The sequence below is a fragment of the Vigna umbellata genome, chromosome 5 (assembly GCF_029865625.1).
Source record: "Vigna umbellata cultivar VRB3 chromosome 5, Vumbellata_1.0, whole genome shotgun sequence".
Classification (NCBI taxonomy): Eukaryota; Viridiplantae; Streptophyta; class Magnoliopsida; order Fabales; family Fabaceae; genus Vigna; species Vigna umbellata.
Window position 1 is genome coordinate 64,411,968 of NC_142169.1, and position 19,478 is coordinate 64,431,445.

The following is a 19,478-nucleotide window of genomic DNA, read 5'->3' on the forward strand; positions in this document are numbered from 1 at the left end:
CATAATAATTGCAACAATGTTTTGTTATATAATATTTATTTTGAATTGTTATATTTTGATAGAATAAAAAAAATTACAAATTAAAACATTATTATGGTAAAAAAGTCAGGGACGAGATAAGGTACACATAAAGACATGCTTTAAATTCCTTTGGCTTGTAGTATGACAAGTGAGACTGTGAGAGAGAAGATTTAAAATTTTGGTGTGCTCATAATGAATTAACGAGTACCTACTTTACTCGGAGTCGGAGAAGAAGCTTCTATTAAGTTCGGTTATGTTATTTGGTAGTATCTTTTTGATGGCTGTTAGCTAAGAATGAAACCGAGTGGTACTGTGACATGCAGGTCCCACGTAAGGGTTGTCACGTAATTATACTTCATTTCTAAGGCTGATTCTCACCATACATATTTATTTATTATAAATACATGTCATATGATCATATGATGCAATTAATGAACATTAAAATCACACAAAACGCTCACTGATTACCAATCCATTGTTTTTGGACTCCACACAAGCCTCAAACCTTTCTCTCTCTTTATCTCTCTATGCAAAACCACCCTCTTCCTTACCACGCATCTCTGCCAAACAGCACGTAACTCAACATATCAACCAAAGACCTGACTCTGAATCTGAACCTTCTGTCGACAAAAGGTATGTTCTGTCTGTCTTGTCTCCATAAGGTTGATGAGATGGCATGTGGTTTTCTCTTTCTGTTTATGTTCAACTTTGATCGTGGTTTGTTTGAGGACATGTTTGACAAGGGTTAATCTGGGTTGGTGTTATAATACGCTGAAACTTCTATTTCTGTCTATTTTCAACAGTCAAATCTGATTTGTAATCTTCGGAGATGTTTCTTGTTTCTTTAGCATTTTGGTTACGTTTCTTTGACGTGGAGGTTGTGGACGCGCTTCCACCGTGTTTGTGGTGGTTTTGTTCTAACATCCGGGTTATAGAGCATTGTTATTTGTGTTAGTTGTTTTTCTTTTGCCGACTTTGTTAAAAAACTGCTTTCTCTTTATTTTGGCAGTTACTTGCCTTTTTCTCTATCCTAAAACCTGGTAGAGTTTACCACCGTTATTGGAATATATGAATTTTGTTTTATATCTACCAATATTATGCTAGTCTCTCTGTTTCTTTATACCGGTGATTTTCTTGCTGAACTAATGGCTTTCAATTTTAAGAGTCCTCTCTGCTCTGTAAAATGAATTACGTATGTGTTGAAAACTTAGTTCTATTCTAGAAGGGAAAAGGAATAAAACTTGTTTTTGTCTTGCTTTATAATCTGTGCTTTTGGTTGCTAAGATCTTCTCTGGTTTCTAATTACATAATCTATTATTAGTTTCACAAGTGGATGATTTTTTTTTTTAAAGGTAATGCAGATTTAACTGTATAAGTTATTAAGAGTTTTGACAGCTACACCTCCTTGTTACATGAAATAAATCTTATTAGAGTGCGCATCTGTTTGTCCTTATCTTTTCCCTTACTTTTGACCCTTTCTAAATTTGACTCTCTTTGAGTTTGCATCTCGTGATTTCTAGAGCAATCGAATGGTCTTCTTCCCTCTTTCTAATTACTTTACCTTACTTTGCTTTTGTGGGAAAGAAATTCTGAAATAGATAAGATATTAGTCTTCTCAGTTCTTTCATCCTTCCTTTTGCACTTTTAGAAATTGTGAGAACCTTCCAAATCACAAGACTGGGATATGTTGCGAACTTGCTATAAGTTGATCTGTTGTGGTGTATTGTATAACATGGTTCATCACATACAAAAATCTCCTGGAATTGTTGTTTGAGTATCAAAAAACAGGTGTCTAATTAAAACTACTCTCTCTCAGTTGTCAAATGGTGTTAAGTAACCTTTTTCCTTTCATTTTTAGCATTGTAATTGCGCCTTGAGTGTTGGTCCTGATGGATTCTAGGATGATTTTAATTTTTTTTCTCTACATGGAAACAATTACGTAGAAACTCCTATGTGGACTGAAATCTTTGTATTATAGAGTGCATCAGCGTGTGCTTTTCTCTACTTCGTCTTCATTTGATAAGACCTTGCTTTGGCAAACTGTTAAAATTTATTTCTCGCTTTATTTAATCAGCATTGAATCTCCGTTGACAATTTATCTTACTATGCAGGTTGTAGACAACAATTTTTGCCGATATTTGAAGCATCTGGCAGCTGATCAAAATGAAGATTGATCATCCAACTAAACGGAAGTGTAGAGATATATGCATTTGATGAAGGGGAAATCAGAAAGAGTTAGGAAGAACTTTTACAACCACAAAATTTGACCATCATTATTCTAATCAATAACTCTCAGCTGAGCAAATAATTTCTTTTTAGATGCAAACGTCCCAGAAACACCCAGCTTCATCCGGTTTCGATTTATACCACCAGCCTGTGCAAAACGTCGATCCCTACACTCGTTACCAAGTATTGCAAAGCAATTCTTGCCATGAAATCCATGATAGCAACAGTCAGGGAACCACTATCTCGTTTGAACCCTGCAAGGAGCAATACTTTACCCTTGAATCATCCCCAGCACTCAATGATCTCATAGGTAGTGATTCTCCTTCCTATGCCAGTGTATCGTCCAATTCCAACAGAAGTCCTTTTTCTCCGCATGCTTCTCATTCATACCATTCAGACCAGCATCAGTCATCTGACAACAACTATGGATCACCAACGAGTGCACACTCCAGTGCTGATGATAGCTATGAACTGAAGCACAAGCTCAGAGAACTTGAGATTTCACTGTTGGGGCCTGATTCAGAAATTGTTGACAGTTGTCACTGCTGCTACGAGGGTGGCCACCACGGAGCATCTCCAATGGCTAAATATAATTGGGATCAGGTTGTAGAAATGATTCCAAAACTAGACTTGAAAGAAGTCCTCAGTCGGTGTGCACAGGCTGTATCTGATGGTGATATTGAAACAGCGGTGGGATTTATGAATAATGTATTGCCAAAGATGGTATCAGTAGGGGGTGATCCAATCCAGAGGTTAGGGGCCTACATGTTGGAGGGTCTAAGAGCAAGGTTGGAGTCTTCAGGGAGCCTAATATACAAAGCCTTGAAATGTGAACAACCAGCAAGCAAAGATCTCATGAGTTACATGCACATCTTGTACCAGATTTGTCCATATTGGAAGTTTTCTTATGTATCTGCCAATGCTGTCATTGGAGAAGCAATGCAAAATGAATCAAGAATCCACATAATTGACTTCCAAATAGCACAGGGCACTCAGTGGATGCTGCTTATTCATGCTCTTGCATCTCGTCCTGGTGGGACACCTTTCATTCGTGTAACTGGTGTCGATGATTCCGAATCCTTTCATGCAAGAGGAGGAGGACTTGACATTGTAGGAAAACGGCTCTCAGAATATGCCAAATCCTGTAGAGTTCCATTTGAGTTCCACAGTGCGGCAATGTCTGGATGCGAGGTTGAACTAGAAAACCTTGTGGTTCTACCGGGGGAAGCTCTGGCTGTGAATTTCCCTTTTGTTTTGCACCACATGCCAGATGAGAGTGTGAGCACAGAGAACCACAGGGACAGGCTATTAAGACGGGTTAAGAATTTGTCACCCAAGGTTGTGACACTGGTTGAGCAAGAATCCAACACCAACACTTCCCCCTTTTTCCAAAGGTTTGTTGAGACATTGAGTTATTACAGTGCAATGTTTGAGTCAATAGACGTGGCCCTGCCCAGAGAGGATAAGCAAAGGATCAGTGCTGAACAACACTGTGTGGCTCGTGACATTGTTAACATGATAGCTTGTGAGGGGCCTGAGAGGGTGGAAAGGCACGAACTTTTGGGGAAGTGGAGGTCAAGATTTTCAATGGCTGGTTTTGCACCATGCCCTTTGAGTTCCTCAGTCACCAATGCAGTTAGAAATATGTTAAGAGAGTTCAATGGAAATTATAGGCTAGAACATATAGACGGTGCGCTCTATTTAGGATGGAAGAGAAGAGCCCTCTGTACATCTTCTGCCTGGAGATGTTACTGACTCACTGGCATACATCTATCTATGTCTGCATCTTCTTCTTCCTTCTTCTCTTGTATTATCATCTACTCATTTTTCTCTAGTATCACCATTTTCTCAACAGGACCACTACCTATCAAGATACTTATGCATATTTTTTTCGATAACTTTTCTCTAAACCTTTATACAAGACAAACAAATTTTAAATTTTATTCAACTAAACAAGAAAATTAAAAATAAAAATCCTCTGCAAGTAATTATTATAGTAAACTTTGATTGATTGCTCTATACGTAAAACAAGAAGAAATAATTTTATAACATTTTAAATTAATAAATTGTATTATTTATCTTTTAAATACGTGAATATACACTCTCTTCGTATTTAAATTAAATTTCAATAAGCATTTTTTATCATCACAAAATTAGAAAAAAAAACGTTAAAAATGGATTAAAGCATTTAAGTTTAACCTTTTAATAACGATTTTTTACAATGAGAAAAAAATATTAAATTCAGTTAGTGTCTGAAAATAGATTAAATCGAGTGAGAGGAGCTTATGACTGGATTATATCAACTGGGCAAGGCTATTATTATAACATATTTAGTTCATAAGGTTACCCTCTAATATATTCAGAAATCATTTTAGGTCTAACAAATCAGCTTATTTAACCATATGAGCTAATCAAATTAATCTTATAGGTTATACAAAGTCTGAAATTAAACTTATAACATATTTAGTTAAGTCACACATTTAACGTTTTTTGCTGCAAATTTGTAATTAGTTTTTACGGATGTCACATTAGATCATAAAACTATCTTCATATTAGATACATTAAACTCAAATTTTAAAAGGTCTCAAATTCACATAGTTATCTATCTTGACGTGAAATAATTTTCTCTACATCTTAAAATAAATTAATCAAATTAGGCCTTTTAAGAAGGTATTTCTCATAGAGAAGTGAAATAATGTATTTGGGCTTGTACATGGAGTGAACCGATCAATGTTTTTTTTTTTTTCAATAAAAACTAAGGATCACAAGTTTTTGAATTAAAAAAAAGAAACACCTGGTAAAAATTGCGTGAAAAACAAATTTTGTCCTAAATAAAAAAAAATCCATTTCAGAAAACAAGATTCATCTAAATTTAAAAGGTTAAAAACAAAATAAATCTTTTAAAAAGTGAGAAGAAAATGAATAATAAAATAAAGGGTGAAAAAATAGCTATCATTAAACATTAAAAAAAAATCTAAGTAAAGGAATTTAAATAATGTCTCCTTTTTTCGGGTTATTCTCTAAATATAAACAAATAAGATTCATATATATTGATTACAACCTAAGTTCAGACATGGTGGACCTTGCGTAGTTTGAGATTCAGGTTTGGAACCATTGATTTGGCAAATTCTCCATTGAACCGTTATTATTGGACGCAGAAGCAAGGGTGGTCCACGAACCTTGTCATGCAAATCTCAAGCAAAAAACAAAAAACAACAACACTAATTAATTAAATAAAGAACACTATTTTTCTATCATTCACATCCCATGCTTCCTTTCATTTTAATGCATTATACCAACAAATTCCTTCGCTCTGTCTCCCCAGTATCAATTCATTCGGCACTGGCAGGTAACAAATGTCTTTTTTCCATATTTTCATTTGCCAAATCCACAAATAATACTAACCTTTTTCAAGTTCTTAATTTTGAATCATATAATTAGCCTACACAAATATCTAATCTAGAAACTGAATTTTCAATTTTGATAAACGACCCTCTTGCTATTCGATGCCTGAAGCTAGCAGTTTTAGACTTTGCCAGATTTTCATGGATTTTATTGTTATTAGATAAAGACAACAATGCCTTATATTTACAACATGAAATGTGCATGCATTATATTTACAAGTTTCATCTTGATACAAAATTCTCTTCCTTTTTTCTTGGTTAGGAAAGTGAATAATTTTCAACCTTTTGTTCACCCAAAAACAGAACGGAAAAGAGAAATGTGGGATGTTAAGAAGAGAGGTTTCAAGGGTGAGTGAGTGAGTGAGCATGGAGGAGTTTTCAGGGAGGGGAGAGTTAAGGAGAATGCAGAGGGAGCAAGAGAGAGAGAGGAGACGCATCCGTGACAGACAGAGGAGACAATCAATGACTCAAGAACAAAGGGAAAGACATCTTGCAAGACGCAGGAGAAACTACCAACTCAGAAGACAAAGAGCTGCAAATGCTCATCTTCCATACTCTTTTCCTCAATTTCAACCTCCAGAATCAAGTGCTGGTGAAGCCAGCACCAGTGATGAGCTTCAGGGTTTGCCTTCTCCAACCTTTGCAGAATATGGAATCTTTCCTCACGTCATTGGTTTCCCTCATCACCACCTCAACCTAGGACAACAAATGCTAAACATGGGAACCAAAGTCGTTCAAGGTGATTCATGTTAAGTTCACATTACCAATCTTTTGTTGTTTTCTTTTCAAGCTAACAAATTTATGTTTCATTCACTTTTTTTGAACAATAGGGTCATCGGTCCCCTTGGAAACTTTACTTTGTAAACCAGCCAATTCACCAAAGCGGATGCGACTAAATCATGTCAGAGGTCTTGCACGAAACCTGACACACTCCATTGTTAATCCTCCTTGTATTCGTTTGGTTGCATCAGAATTAATACCTAAGGAACATCAAGATGTATCAGTTGGTAAGTTTGGGGAGTGCTTTTAATGTAAAAAATAGGTTGTTAGCACCTTTAAGTGTTATTGTGTCCATTTTTCAGGTAGCACAGTAAAATCATTGCGTTTGAATTGTGTGAAGCGTCTTGCCCGATCAAAAAATTCTTTTTATGAGGAGACTGCATATGAGAATGACCTTAAATTTCCAGCAGGAGGGTTCAGTTACTTGCTAGCAAGAACTTCATAGTCTTTATTTAACTCACTGATATAACTTATGGCATATACATAAACTATATATGAATGTAATTTATGCATATAGAAAAACTTATGTTTGAGGATTGATTAATATTTCTTTTGGTAAGATAATCATAACATACATTTCATGTAGATGTTTGTCAGGTAAATGATAGATGATGATAGATTTTACTATATTCAGTTTTTTTCCTCTTTTAATTTACATGTTATTATTATATTACATAAGTTTAAAGTGAAACTTTGTTTTTCTGTCCCTACTTTTCCTTTGTCATAAAGTTGAGTTGACATTGGTTTGAATTTCCCTCCACACAAAATAATTTCACATTATGTAAGTATATTTTGCAGGTATAGCATGCATTTCCTTCATTGCTTTTATTACTATAATTTCTTTTAACATTTTTAACTTATTCAAACAAATGGCTAAAATGGCTAACACATATTGAAGATTAATTTGTTGACTTTTACTAAGATTTTAAAATGCATAGTTTAGAAATAAGGTTAAGGTTTTGAATTATTTTTTTGTACTTTTGACTATAGAAACTAGAGTTGTCAAAACAGTTAACCCGACCCCACTCTTCATGGATTGATTACTTAATGAGTCAACCCAACCTGACTTACTTGTTAGCGAGCTGAAAAAATTCAAACCCGGTCCGACCCACATGGATTGATGGGTTAAACGGGTTGGCTCACTAGCTCATTTAATTATAAGTTTTTTTAAGTAAAAAAATTACAATTTTTTTAAATTCAAATCTAAATAAACGTCACAATATTAAACTCCAAAACAATTAAAAAAAAGTATGAAACAATCCAAGCGTAATCCAAAAGCATAGACAAAAGGCGAACAAATAAATTTTTAATATTGATAACTTTTGTATTACTTGTCCATTTATAATATTATAATCTTAAATAGATAAATCTATAATATTTTTCTCTCTTGAAACATCTTTTTCTTTATCATCATCTACAATATAATAAAAAAAATGTTAACTAATAATATTGAAACACAAAATAATGTTCTGAGTAAGCCGAGTTGAAAACTAGCCCACATAAAAAAGTAACATTTTTTTCAAACTCAACCCGGCTCAAACTCGTGGTTAGTCGGGCTGGCTCGCGAGTTACAATCCATCTTGACAACACTAATATAAACGAAGGCGTTGTAGATATTAATTTCTCTCATATTTTTACAAAAACCTTGTTTTTGAAAAACAAAATCAAGAGGGTTTAATGTCTCAATAGGTCCCTATTTTCACCCAGAATTTGAAATAGGTTCCTTTCTTTTTCGGCATCTCAATTGAGTCCTTATTTTTGTAAAATTGAATCAAATAGGACCTTTCCGTCAAATTGAAATGACGCCGTTAAAAACATAACAGTGCAAATGCCACCTGGCACACCTTAATAGGTGGACTTAAATGATTTTTTAATTTAAAAAAAAGTTTTAAAAAGTTTGTGCCACGTCATCGTCATCATCTCCTGACAAACCCTAAATTATCTCCAAGAAACCCTAGCCGCCGCACCATCCAGCGTCGTCATCGCCATCCTCGCCTGCAGTCGTCCTCTCCAACACATCACACGCCACAACCAAAGCGTCTTCTCCCTTTTGTTGCACCTCCATCACCTCTACATCTCACCTTCGTTCTCGCGTCACGACCCAATGCGATCCCTTGTTATGCCACGACCACCAATCTTCACCTTGTTCACCCTCGCATCAGCCAAATCGTCGTAGCGCCAGCAACACTACCGTCCAATCTCCACCACATAATCGTCCACCACTAACCACCAGCTGCTGCAGATCGCAAATCGCCACTCTTCTCTACTACTAATCGCGCCACTGCTTGCCTCCACCTGCAACCACAATCAAACCTGAAAGCAAATCGTGGAGACCTAAGGTTTCTCGTGTTCTCATCGTATAGCTTTGGTGGTGGCATGTGATGCGTTGGAGAGGACGTACGAGGATGGCAGTAACGGCGCTAGATGGTGCGACGACTAGGGTTTCTTGGAAAGAAATTAGGGTTTGTTTGGAAATAGTGATGATGACATGGTAAAGACTTTTTTAAACTTTTTTTAAATTAAAAAATCATTTAAGTCCACCTATTAACATGTGTCACACGCTTATGAAATACCATGGTGACATTTGTAACGCGTAAGCAAAAATAACCAGATTAAACTTTTTTAACGAAATATGGAGTCTTACTAAAAGTAAGGATATGATGTATTAAACCTATATTTATTTATTCCATAGGATAATATAAGTGCAGTGCAAATCATTTTCTAGAATGTTACTAAAAAATTACTATTAAAAAAATGTTACGATAGCATGACTATAGAAATATTTGAATAACGGTTTCATAATTATTTTGATTATAAAGTAAAATTAGTTTGTAAAACTTCTCCTGTATTAATTTGTTGAAAATCTTTTTTAATTTATAAATAATTTATTCTTGTTAAATTATTAATTTTATTCTATAATTTCTCAGGATGAAATTTATTTAAACAAGTGTAAATAAGATAAAATTATTATTTAATCAATTTAAAAAATTAACAAATAGAAAAGGATGACAAAAAAATCAAAGGAAAAATATTCATCAACTAATTATTTGAAATCAATCTTACCAATCTCTGTCTTAATCAGGAATGATGAGACTTTATTAAAATTAGTTTAGTTCACAATTTTTAGGAGATCAGAGACTTTAAGTAAGTTTTATTTTATCCTTCAAAAAAATTCATCTATTTATCTATTTCTACCCGTTACCTTAATCCCATCTTTTTTCAATGAATTTCAAACCAAGGGATTACCAAAAATAAAAAACATTCAAATTAAGAAAGATATAGTTTTTTTTTATGTTAATGTAATCAATTTTTGACAGGTATTTATATAAAATGTTTTTTAAAATAGTTTTGTTAATTAAATCACAGATGTAGTAACAGATACTTTTGAGCAGAATAAGGCAAGAAAGATGGAGGCCCATAGGCCCAAATGACCAAAGTGTTGTATTTATAAAGAGCCCTAATAAGAATACCAAACCACAGCTTCAATGGGTATAGCATGGGAAACGTTCTTCTAAACCTAGTTTCTTTCTGGTGCCGCCTTTCTTTCTCTGTCTCTCTATTCTTACATATTTCCATTACCTCTGTGTTATTTCGAAACCAAAATGTAGCCGATGACGATATCAGTTACCAAACACCATCTTTCGGGACTGAATGGCTCATAAAGCCTTGTTGTTATTCTGCAATTCTGAGGCTACTTGATGTTGTTTTTTTTTTTTTTTATTTTGTGATTGTGAAAACGGCTTCTGTTCTAGGGATTGAGGAAATTGTCGATTTCTTGGGTGCAAAATCTTGAATTGAAAATTTGGTTATTTAGTTTGGAAAATGTTGTGGTTAGGCTGCATGTACCAAGGGAAGGGTGTGGGCTAAAAGCTGTGCCCTTGATCTTGAATGTGCCATAGTGGCTGTAGCTAAATCGAAACCGCTTGAGAAGCTAACTGGCCGGTTGTTGTGATATCCTTTTGGGATCTCTGTCAATAAATCTGCTTACCGAGCTTCTCACAATCACTTTTTCCGCTTAAAACTTATTTAATTTTTTTGTTTGTGACGAGAGGGTGAGAAGAGGAAAATAAGCCTAGAATTACGCTTTTTCCGAAGATCCTTCTCTTACATGTAACACCTATGGGTCACTTTCCAGGCAATCTGCCTTGATTTTCCAGCTGATTGCGTCAATAGGTGCCTACAAAACATACTATCGTTTTTTTCCTCTGCCTTCAATTTTCTCTGAATCATCTTTTTTTAGTAGGACCCTTATTGAATTTCTTTTCATCAAGCTGTTTTAATGATGTATGTCCACCATCTGACTTTAAATTCAACTCTTGGAATGCCTATTCAAACTACATAGCCAGTGTCGATGAGGATAACATTCACCAATACCATCTTTCGGGACTGAATGGCATTTTATGCCGTGCTGTTAATTCTGCAATTCTGAGGCCGTGGCTATGTTATATTAATTATTTGAATTAAACTAATAGATTTCAATATACATCCTAAAGTTTGTAGAATTTCCAAAATGTTTTTCTTATTTTAACCAGTAGTCATATAAATTTTAATAATCTTTAGACATCATTGTTATTTTAAATGATATTGCCTTCTTGAAATCTCGTAGAAATTTTAGATTCCTAATATTCTGACATGCTTCTTGTGTTCCAATCTAACTCTGACCGTTATGTGCGTGTTTGAGTGCGTTTTATTGTATGTTGTAAGTTTTTGCTGAAAAGAAAGCCAATTTGCAGAGCAAGTGCGTGTATTATATAAAAATGACGAAACTTGCATTGAAGGTTGGCGAAAAGAATTGCGATTCTCCGTGCCTATCAGATTCACTTTGTTTTGATTATGGCCTCGAACAAGTCGCTACATGTTCTAGATTTTTCTTTTTCTTTTGATCGATTATTTTCACTGATATTTTGCAGGGTTTTTCATTTTATGAATTCATCAAGTTAAAGGTATTTGGATGTGATTTAAGAATGAGAGAAACTCTTTAAATATTTATACTACAATGATTTGGTTTTCTAAAGCTCAAACTTTATAAAGTTTTAAATATATGGTTATTGAATTGTGATAAGTGTGAAATATATGGTTTTTTAAAATCTGGATTTTGAAGTTTATATAGACTGGAAAATATGGTCATCTATAAAGCAGATTGGTTTTCATATACCAAGATTGTGTCGGAAGATGACTAAATTGATCTTTTGTCCTCCATTCCGTTAAAACACATGAAATCTTGTGTTCATGCAGTACTATAACATTGGGGGATACATATTTTATTTTAATGTTCGATATGCTTTTTGCAAGAGTTTATAATTCAAAATGATACGAAATAGAAGTTAAAGGAATAATGGATTGAAAAAATGAAATCAAATTTGTTTGATAACTCTTAATAAGGAAAGAAAAGAAATGAAAAGAAGCTATTTGAAACAAACCTAAAATATCATGTTTCATACCCATTGGACCAAATTCAAATGAAATCAATATTGTTTGATGGACCAAATTCAAATGAAATCAATATTGTTTGATAACCGATAATGAGGGAAGAAATGAAAAAATTGAAATTTGAAACAGACCAAAAATATTCATACCCATTCGACCAAATTCAATTTTCCATTTTTGTTGATTTTCATAGAATATGACTTTGCCTTCTTTCTTACTCTTAAAGGCTTTGGAATATATTCCTTTATGTTTGAGCTCAAGGTTATCTTCTAAAAGATCATCTGATGCTTCAAAATTTTATTTTAAAAAGTTAAGTCATGATTTTAAGCACTCAAGTTAAGACCATATTGGAAGTAACTTAATTGATATGCTTCAGTAATAAAATGAATGTTAATGTAGTCTAAGTCATCGGAAGTTTGGTTAGACATTGTATTTTTGTGAGTATCAAAACATGGCCCTCTTCTTCCTTTTCATCCTCAAATTTATAGATGTCAAGGTCTTCAAACATATACAAAACTCTTGATCCGGAAGAAAATAAACCTTAACAATATTGATATGGTTGGTGTCATATTTGGTACCAAAGATCGAATTCGTGTGGATTTAATCATAAGAAAGATGCTAATCAAGGAAATTGAAGAATCTTAATTATAAGAAAGATGCAAACCAGAGAAATTAAATGATCTTAATCATAAGAAAGGTGCAAACCAAAGAAATTAAAGAATGTTAATTTGGAAATAAATGTAAGCAAAAACTTTCATTTTTAAATTTCTAAGCCAAGACACCAATGGTCAAAATATATTACCATAAATAATCTACAATACAATTAGTACTTTCAGATGGATTAGTCCAAAATCAACCAGCCTGAATCTAAAAACACAACATACACCAAATGAGATTTTCAGAAAACTATATTATATACTACCCGCAGGCTGTCTTCTTTGATCTGATTATCCAGCTTCATGAGATAAGAAAAATCAAAACCAGCTTTCCATTTAGAGATGAAAATAACCTAACCTACTCGATAGTTCCTTACAATGTAAATATGACACAATAATGGGAGACACGCAGATGCTAAGAAATGTAGACCAAGTTATGTATAGGAGCCGCATTCAAGCTTGTGGGATTGAAGGACATGTCTTGCAGCTTCCACGGCAACCTGTCCACTGACATAGTGCTGCCGACACACTGGCATGTAGACATCAACTCCACCAATCAATTCAATCTGTTTATCCTGTGTCTTCCTCAGGGTAAAGGAAGCAGGCCTTTTACATATTTCACATGTAGCAGTTAACTTGGTTACAGAATCAGCAAGGGGAATAATATCAATAACAGAACCAAAACTCCTCCTGCCAGTAAATACACAAACATTGTGAGACAGCAATAGACAAGTACAAACAAATGGAACTTAGATTGAACAATTCAACATTGTGCTTGAAATTAAGCTTCACTAAAATGTTGAAAATAGCTAATCAGGTAATGAAAATCAACTTTGAGTTGAAGTTCCGAAAGACAAGTCAAACTGTTCATGGAACAGATTTATTTATATTCTTAATCAATTCAAAATTTTAACAGGGTCATTTATTTATACTGGGAACTTCACCAATCAAGACTTCAGACAACACCAAGTCAATTTGATTTCTTGACATCATATATTGATTTAACATTATATTTTACTATATACTTTTCAACTAAATAATATCTATATAAATACAATACTACGTTATGCAAAACATTATATATTGACTTAAAAAACTTATTAACATATATCTGTTAAAAAATATACATTTGTAAAGCATGTGTAGGACACCATAAAAGTATTACTCAAACTCGTTTTCAAAACAAAATGTAATTGTTGACACCCGATCCCATCAGAATAAAAATTTAGGCCAGGCCAAGTAAGTTGAATGAAATGGGTCATGAACACGCCTAACAATACTAACTTGCCATGTCATAACAAAAGCATCTAAAACTTTGGCTTTATTTCAACCCCACCAAACAAAAGGGGAATTTTAAACCTATATAGTATTACCTCATGTAGTTCCCATCTAATCCTGAAACTATTACTGTTTTTCCATCATCATCAGCAGCTTGACGGCAGAATTCATAAAGATCATCGAAGAATTGTGCTTCATCGATACCAATCACATCTAGCTGTAATCATATATCAGTGAAGAGAGTCAAAACAAAAATGCAGGCAGTAAACTAGTATATTTTGGATATGGAGGGAAATTATCAACAGCCACTCATCACATAGTAAAAGTATATAATTACCAATAAGAATCCATGTCCACAACCACACATTGAATTTTTTACTGTTTAAATAGTAAATATAAATCATTAACATGTTCAGAACATAAAACTATGATACCTTCTCATAAGCATCAATTCCAAATTTCTGCTTGAATGATGATAAGTTTGCCAGTGCCCAACAAGGTAATTTAGCACCATCATGTGTAACAATTGAGTCTAATCCATATCTTGTATCCTTGCTTGATTTAATTACTGCTACATTTCTGCATAAAAGAAACATAAAGTTCAAATATTTACCTTATGAAATATTACTGAACCATTCAGTGAGTTTCCCGGAAAATAAACAAATATAACAATCCGGAACCTACGTGCTATACTTCAAGAGCTATCACAGCTACATAAGTTTCAACTATCATTCTCAGTATCAAACATCCCGAATTAACTTTCCTTGCTTCCCAAAAGGGATGAGAAAGTATGAAACTGAAACCACTTATATCTAATAACTAGGTGTTACTCGATTGGAAAATTGCACTCAAGATGAGCAGAATTTAAAATAAAAAACCAGCTAGAAGCACCTTAAGTTACGAGTAATGCAGTCAGGCTTAAGATACAGTATAGGGATCCAAAACCCACTGAAGCTCCTCATGCTCAGGGCCAAGCCAACATCCAATGCTGGGGGAAGATTAGATTCGTACCCAAAGGGTGTGATAGGACACCTCATTGTCTTACCAAAAAATACTTGTTTCAATTAGAGAAATTTTATACAAGAGACTTTTGTTTTTCGTAGGGGCGCAACAATAAAATTAAGCAAGGCAACATGAGTTCCAGAAACAGTAAATCTAGACCATTCAAACATGAGTCAACTAGGTATGTTTCTAAGAGAATATGAAATGACTGTAAATGGATATACACATAAAAAACTAAGTACAAAGAACTGGATCATACTAATTGACATGCATAAAATAGATCTATATACATACCTTGGAGGGGAACTACTTCTTCCAGGCATAAGCATTGCCAAGGAAGCATACTCTCCAGCATTTACACATTCAAATTTAAAGAAATCAATTTTTTTTGAGTCCAAAACACCATAAAGCTCGTAAGCCCCGAGGCATCCCATATCACTGAGTGCTCTTTAAAAATTACTTCAAAACAATTCATAGGAGTCTTGTAAGTGCCCATCATACACTATTGTTTGCCACTGCTGCATAATGTTTATCTTGTGGCATAATACTCTTTAATAAGTGATTTATAATATTTATGCCCTTCACCAACCGAGCCTGAAATCCCAAGCAAGTTGGTCTAAGTAATCGTGTTTCTAGTCACACTTATAAAACAGAAAATGCCCAACACAAATATAACTGCACTCAAACTATATTTATGTTAAACACTGTTGACTACGACGTTGTCTCCAATTTGACACTAGATGATTACCCAATGGGCTTGACTCTAGATTCTAATGCTGCCAAAGCTGCACAGACACTGAGAACTGATGCAAAGTCCAATTGGACTTCTCCAAGGTCTTCTTGAACATAACCAGATATAACCAAAAATACAAGTCCTTCTCCACAGAGTTGTTGAATATGAAGAGCAGTTTGTAGATATCCCAATTTTGCGTATAAATACAGTATTGACAATATGAGCTTCCAATACCCGTTATCCGACAACAAACATGTGCATAGTGATTCTTTTTCCCTCTTACACTATTTCCGGAATATGCATTGCTGCAGCATCAGAAAACAGGCTCTCTGCTGCGGGGTCAATCCAGTTCCGCACAAGAGCACATTTACCACCACCAACCTTCGAGATACACATAGCTCTCGTGACCTAACCCAAGCTGGGTTTTTTCTCCAAGGCTAACCTCAAAGCTGAAAATACCCGACCACTGATGATTGCATCCAATATGGCGTTGCAAAGAAAAAGTATTTCCAATTCAAAGTACAAAACACATAATGACTTTGGGCACCAATAGTTTCAAGCATGACACACCTATAACTCACCATGACAATCTACATTAAGCAACCAACTATTCAAGCAGAAAATTAAGATAAACAACAAACAAACAAAATACTTCAGGTAAAAGGGTTTTACTTTTTAATAATAAAATTACAGATAAATAGAAAAGAGTTTACCTGCCGTTGGCGGTTTCCAATTGAATCCGACGGAGGAGCGAGGTGGTTTTTCCAGCGAACATGGGCCCCACTATGACGTGGATCTCACCAGAGGAAGGTGGCGAGGGCTCTGTTTGCAAGCTTCGGTTTTGATTGGTGCAAGTGAAGTTATTGGACGAAAAGGGAGGTGGGTTGAGGCGGAGAAGACGATTAGGAATTCGACGTGAGCTGCTGGGGAAAGAAAATCGAAGCGTGGGTTGAGAAGGTAGTGAAAAGAGAGGAAAATGAGATGCTTTGGAAGATAAAGCGGAAAACTTTGGGTTGAGAAGGGACTTCATGGCGTTAAGGGGTTTAAGGGTTTTGGTACTAAGAACAAAGACTTGGGAATTTATGCAGTTTGAGCTGGAGGGAACACTCAATGTTCTAAAATCCTAGCTGAACTTAGGAATGTGTTTCACAAGAGCTATACGTAATATTTCCCCTATTGTAGGTCATAAATAATGGTCCTCAAATGCACCATTTCATTTAGATTTCACCTAGCCAAACCTTATGAATTGAACGTTGATTCGGCAAATTTTTGTGTAATTACTTTTTTTATTTCTATATTTACGTAAATTTCACGTTTTAGTCATCTTATTTTGAAATCTTTTATATTTTAGTTAATGCACATATTTTTTAATCGAATTATTTCTATTGTCATCCATTGTAGATATAAAATATACTACACTAAAAGCAGATTAAAAATGAACATTATAAACTAAATTGACTTATAAAAAAGTGTTTATACAGGAATTAAAACGAAAACAAAGACATGAAACTAAAAGTTAAAAATATGTAATGACTAAATTAATAATTAAATATTAACTTTTTTTTCAATGCATGTTAATCAATCAGGCCCTGTTATTTCAAAAGTATGTTTTGTATACTTAATCTATTTAGTTTTTTTTTATAATTACAAACTCAAGAAGTTTAATACCTTAATCACATTATGTTATTTCTATAATTATGTACCCAAATTTAATATAAATGAAACACCAACCACCGAAAAAAATATTGTTATTTGGTTGGTTATTTTATGAAGGTTATAAAAACATTTCATAAATTAATATTATTTAAGATGATTATAATAAGTTAAGGTTTTAATTGTTTTGAGTTCTCAAAAGACAAATAATAATAGAGATTTTAATTGTTTTCTTTAAATGTATATGATCTCCATGAATTAAGATACATTTTTCACCTTTGTATATTTTCTTCTACACTCAAATTTCTTCAAATTTTTCTTTCTATATTTAATTTTCCTACACTCAACACTTTTCATATCTTTTATTTTCTTTGACCACCCTCTAAGTTTGTCTTTAAATTTTTTACACATTCATCAGTTTATTCATCATCAATCATTCTTATTTCACCGATCAACAACATCGTCGTTATTGGTTCATCTATCATCGCGTCAATCAGGGTCACTTTGTCATTAAACCTAAGCATTATAGTGAGTTCATCAATCTAGACATACCGGTAAGTTCATCGGTCAATTATTGTTCGTTGGTCATTAATCGTCTTGCACTTGCATCATCTTCTACCCCAACATTATTTAGGATCTTCAAAGTATTTTTTTTATTCAGAGTATTCTTTAAAATTTTGATCCCAACTTCGAAAATATGATCTGAATAAAAATTTGATGAATGTACTCTTTATGTCTTATGTCTTATTATTTGATTAATCACAATAAACAATGAAAAACATCATACAACTTTTAGTTTAGAGATTTAGATTTCTTTGTAAGTTATTTATAAGTATGAAATAGCAAAAGAAAAAGAGTAAATTTTTTACTGAAACAGATTTTTTCTCTATGAATAATTGTTTTCCTTTCATACATGTTATTGTGTTCATAGTTAAAAATTACCATGTTATTTTGATGCTAAGTCATTCATATAAAAAAAAGGTATTTTAAAGACATTACATGCATTAGAATAAATTATATATTTAAATGTGAATTGCTTAAAATCTCACCAACTTATGTAATGAAAGTTTGTTTCTAGATATGGTTGGGTTGTGTGGTTTGCTAGAAGATTATAAAAAATTATTTTATAAAATAACATCAAAGTCAAGATGGCCGAGTTGGTCTAAGGCGCCAGTTTCAGGTACTGGTCCGAAAGGGCATGGGTTCGAATCCCATTCTTGACAATGGTTTTCTTTTTAATAAATGGCCACTTCTGCCACATTCCTCCTATTTGCAGGTTTCTCCCTCATGGGTCTTGGGAAATTGCTTCAAACCTTTCCCATTATAACTTGTTTCAATGAACTCTGGAAAATGTTATAATAAATAGCGTTTATTCAATCAATTTTCATTTTGAAAAATTATTACGAGAAAAGTAAATTTATGCTTAGACGTGTTAATTTACAAGTATTTTGGGATTTAGATGATTGCTCATTTGCTTTTATTATACAAAAAAAAAATATTCTTAGGGTGCTCCTAATTTTACACTCACAAAACTATAAGCATCCTAACAACACTTTTTATTTTATTTATTTCGTAGAACTTCACGTTATCAATCGTATTAGTTACTTTGTGATTGTACTAGCAAACAACGGTGAGACATTTAGTGTAAAATGATAGTTGTAGCTCGGCTGTTAAATAAAATGTTAAATAAATCTGAAGTCCAATTCGTGAAGAACATAATTTGAAACTTTACACTATGTTTGGAATGGTGGAAAGGAACGCAGAACAGATAAGAATCTGATATTGATTTAGAAAAGATGGGGGTTAGTAAATGGACCCAATACTTTTTAGTTCACCCATTTTGAACAGAAAGAGGAAAAAAGACTGGGTTTTATTTAGTTAAAATATCAAACCATCCTTATGGTAACAAACAACTAAATAGGACGAACTTTTTTTACCTTTCTTTCTCTTCAATTTTTTTTTTCTCTTTAGACAGCTTAAAAATTATATATACTTAATTTTCTTCTTCTTTTATTTTTTATTTTCACAATCTTTCTATTATAGACAAACACATCCTTTGTTTGAACAGATTTTGAGTAAAAAGTTTGCCAAAGTCGAGTATGAAAACTAATAGCTTATTATAATTAATTTAAAAACAAATGGCAAACTTGCTACTACAATTTTTAAAATAACAACTAAAAAGGAAGTTGTTGAACATCCCCTTTGGTACAGAAGCAGAATTGGTGGAAAACTTAGTCAATTATTTATATATAATCATCATAAAAAGAAATCATTTATGTGAGAACACTAAGACATCCC

General features: G+C 33.5%; 3 protein-coding genes and 5 non-coding genes across 8 annotated transcripts; 7 read left to right on the top strand and 1 right to left on the bottom strand.

Moving 5' to 3' along the window:
- Nucleotides 1-457: 457 nt before the first annotated feature.
- On the top strand, nucleotides 458-4,099 carry SCL13 (SCARECROW-like 13). The gene is made up of 2 exons (XM_088116681.1): nucleotides 458-654; nucleotides 2,133-4,099. The coding sequence occupies exon 2, from the start codon at nucleotides 2,341-2,343 to the stop codon at nucleotides 4,000-4,002; it is 1,662 nt and encodes a 553-aa protein (XP_087972807.1). The 5' UTR covers nucleotides 458-654; nucleotides 2,133-2,340; the 3' UTR covers nucleotides 4,003-4,099.
- A 1,918-nt stretch (nucleotides 4,100-6,017) lies between these two features.
- LOC124839424 (uncharacterized) lies at nucleotides 6,018-6,876 on the top strand. Its single transcript, XM_047315243.2, has 3 exons — nucleotides 6,018-6,390; nucleotides 6,482-6,658; nucleotides 6,734-6,876. The coding sequence occupies exons 1-3, from the start codon at nucleotides 6,018-6,020 to the stop codon at nucleotides 6,874-6,876; spliced, it is 693 nt and encodes a 230-aa protein (XP_047171199.1).
- A 3,160-nt stretch (nucleotides 6,877-10,036) lies between these two features.
- LOC124839459 (small nucleolar RNA SNORD96 family) lies at nucleotides 10,037-10,125 on the top strand. The gene has a single exon (XR_007028939.1). It is a non-coding gene; the product is annotated as a small nucleolar RNA SNORD96 family (small nucleolar RNA).
- A 205-nt stretch (nucleotides 10,126-10,330) lies between these two features.
- LOC124839458 (small nucleolar RNA snoR109) lies at nucleotides 10,331-10,435 on the top strand. Its single transcript, XR_007028938.1, has one exon. It is a non-coding gene; the product is annotated as a small nucleolar RNA snoR109 (small nucleolar RNA).
- Nucleotides 10,436-10,776: 341 nt separating this feature from the next.
- Nucleotides 10,777-10,865, top strand: LOC124839460 (small nucleolar RNA SNORD96 family). Its single transcript, XR_007028940.2, has one exon. It is a non-coding gene; the product is annotated as a small nucleolar RNA SNORD96 family (small nucleolar RNA).
- A 298-nt stretch (nucleotides 10,866-11,163) lies between these two features.
- LOC124839461 (small nucleolar RNA snoR86) lies at nucleotides 11,164-11,289 on the top strand. Its single transcript, XR_007028941.1, has one exon. It is a non-coding gene; the product is annotated as a small nucleolar RNA snoR86 (small nucleolar RNA).
- Nucleotides 11,290-12,643: 1,354 nt separating this feature from the next.
- LOC124839439 (thymidine kinase a-like) lies at nucleotides 12,644-16,679 on the bottom strand. The gene is made up of 4 exons (XM_047315264.2): nucleotides 16,241-16,679; nucleotides 14,227-14,371; nucleotides 13,888-14,009; nucleotides 12,644-13,204 (listed from the first exon to the last, which is right to left on the bottom strand). Exons 1-4 carry the CDS (start codon nucleotides 16,555-16,557, stop codon nucleotides 12,949-12,951), a joined length of 840 nt encoding a protein of 279 aa, XP_047171220.2. The 5' UTR covers nucleotides 16,558-16,679; the 3' UTR covers nucleotides 12,644-12,948.
- Nucleotides 16,680-18,322: 1,643 nt separating this feature from the next.
- Nucleotides 18,323-18,403, top strand: TRNAL-CAG (transfer RNA leucine (anticodon CAG)). Its single transcript has one exon. It is a non-coding gene; the product is annotated as a tRNA-Leu (tRNA).
- Nucleotides 18,404-19,478: the final 1,075 nt, after the last annotated feature.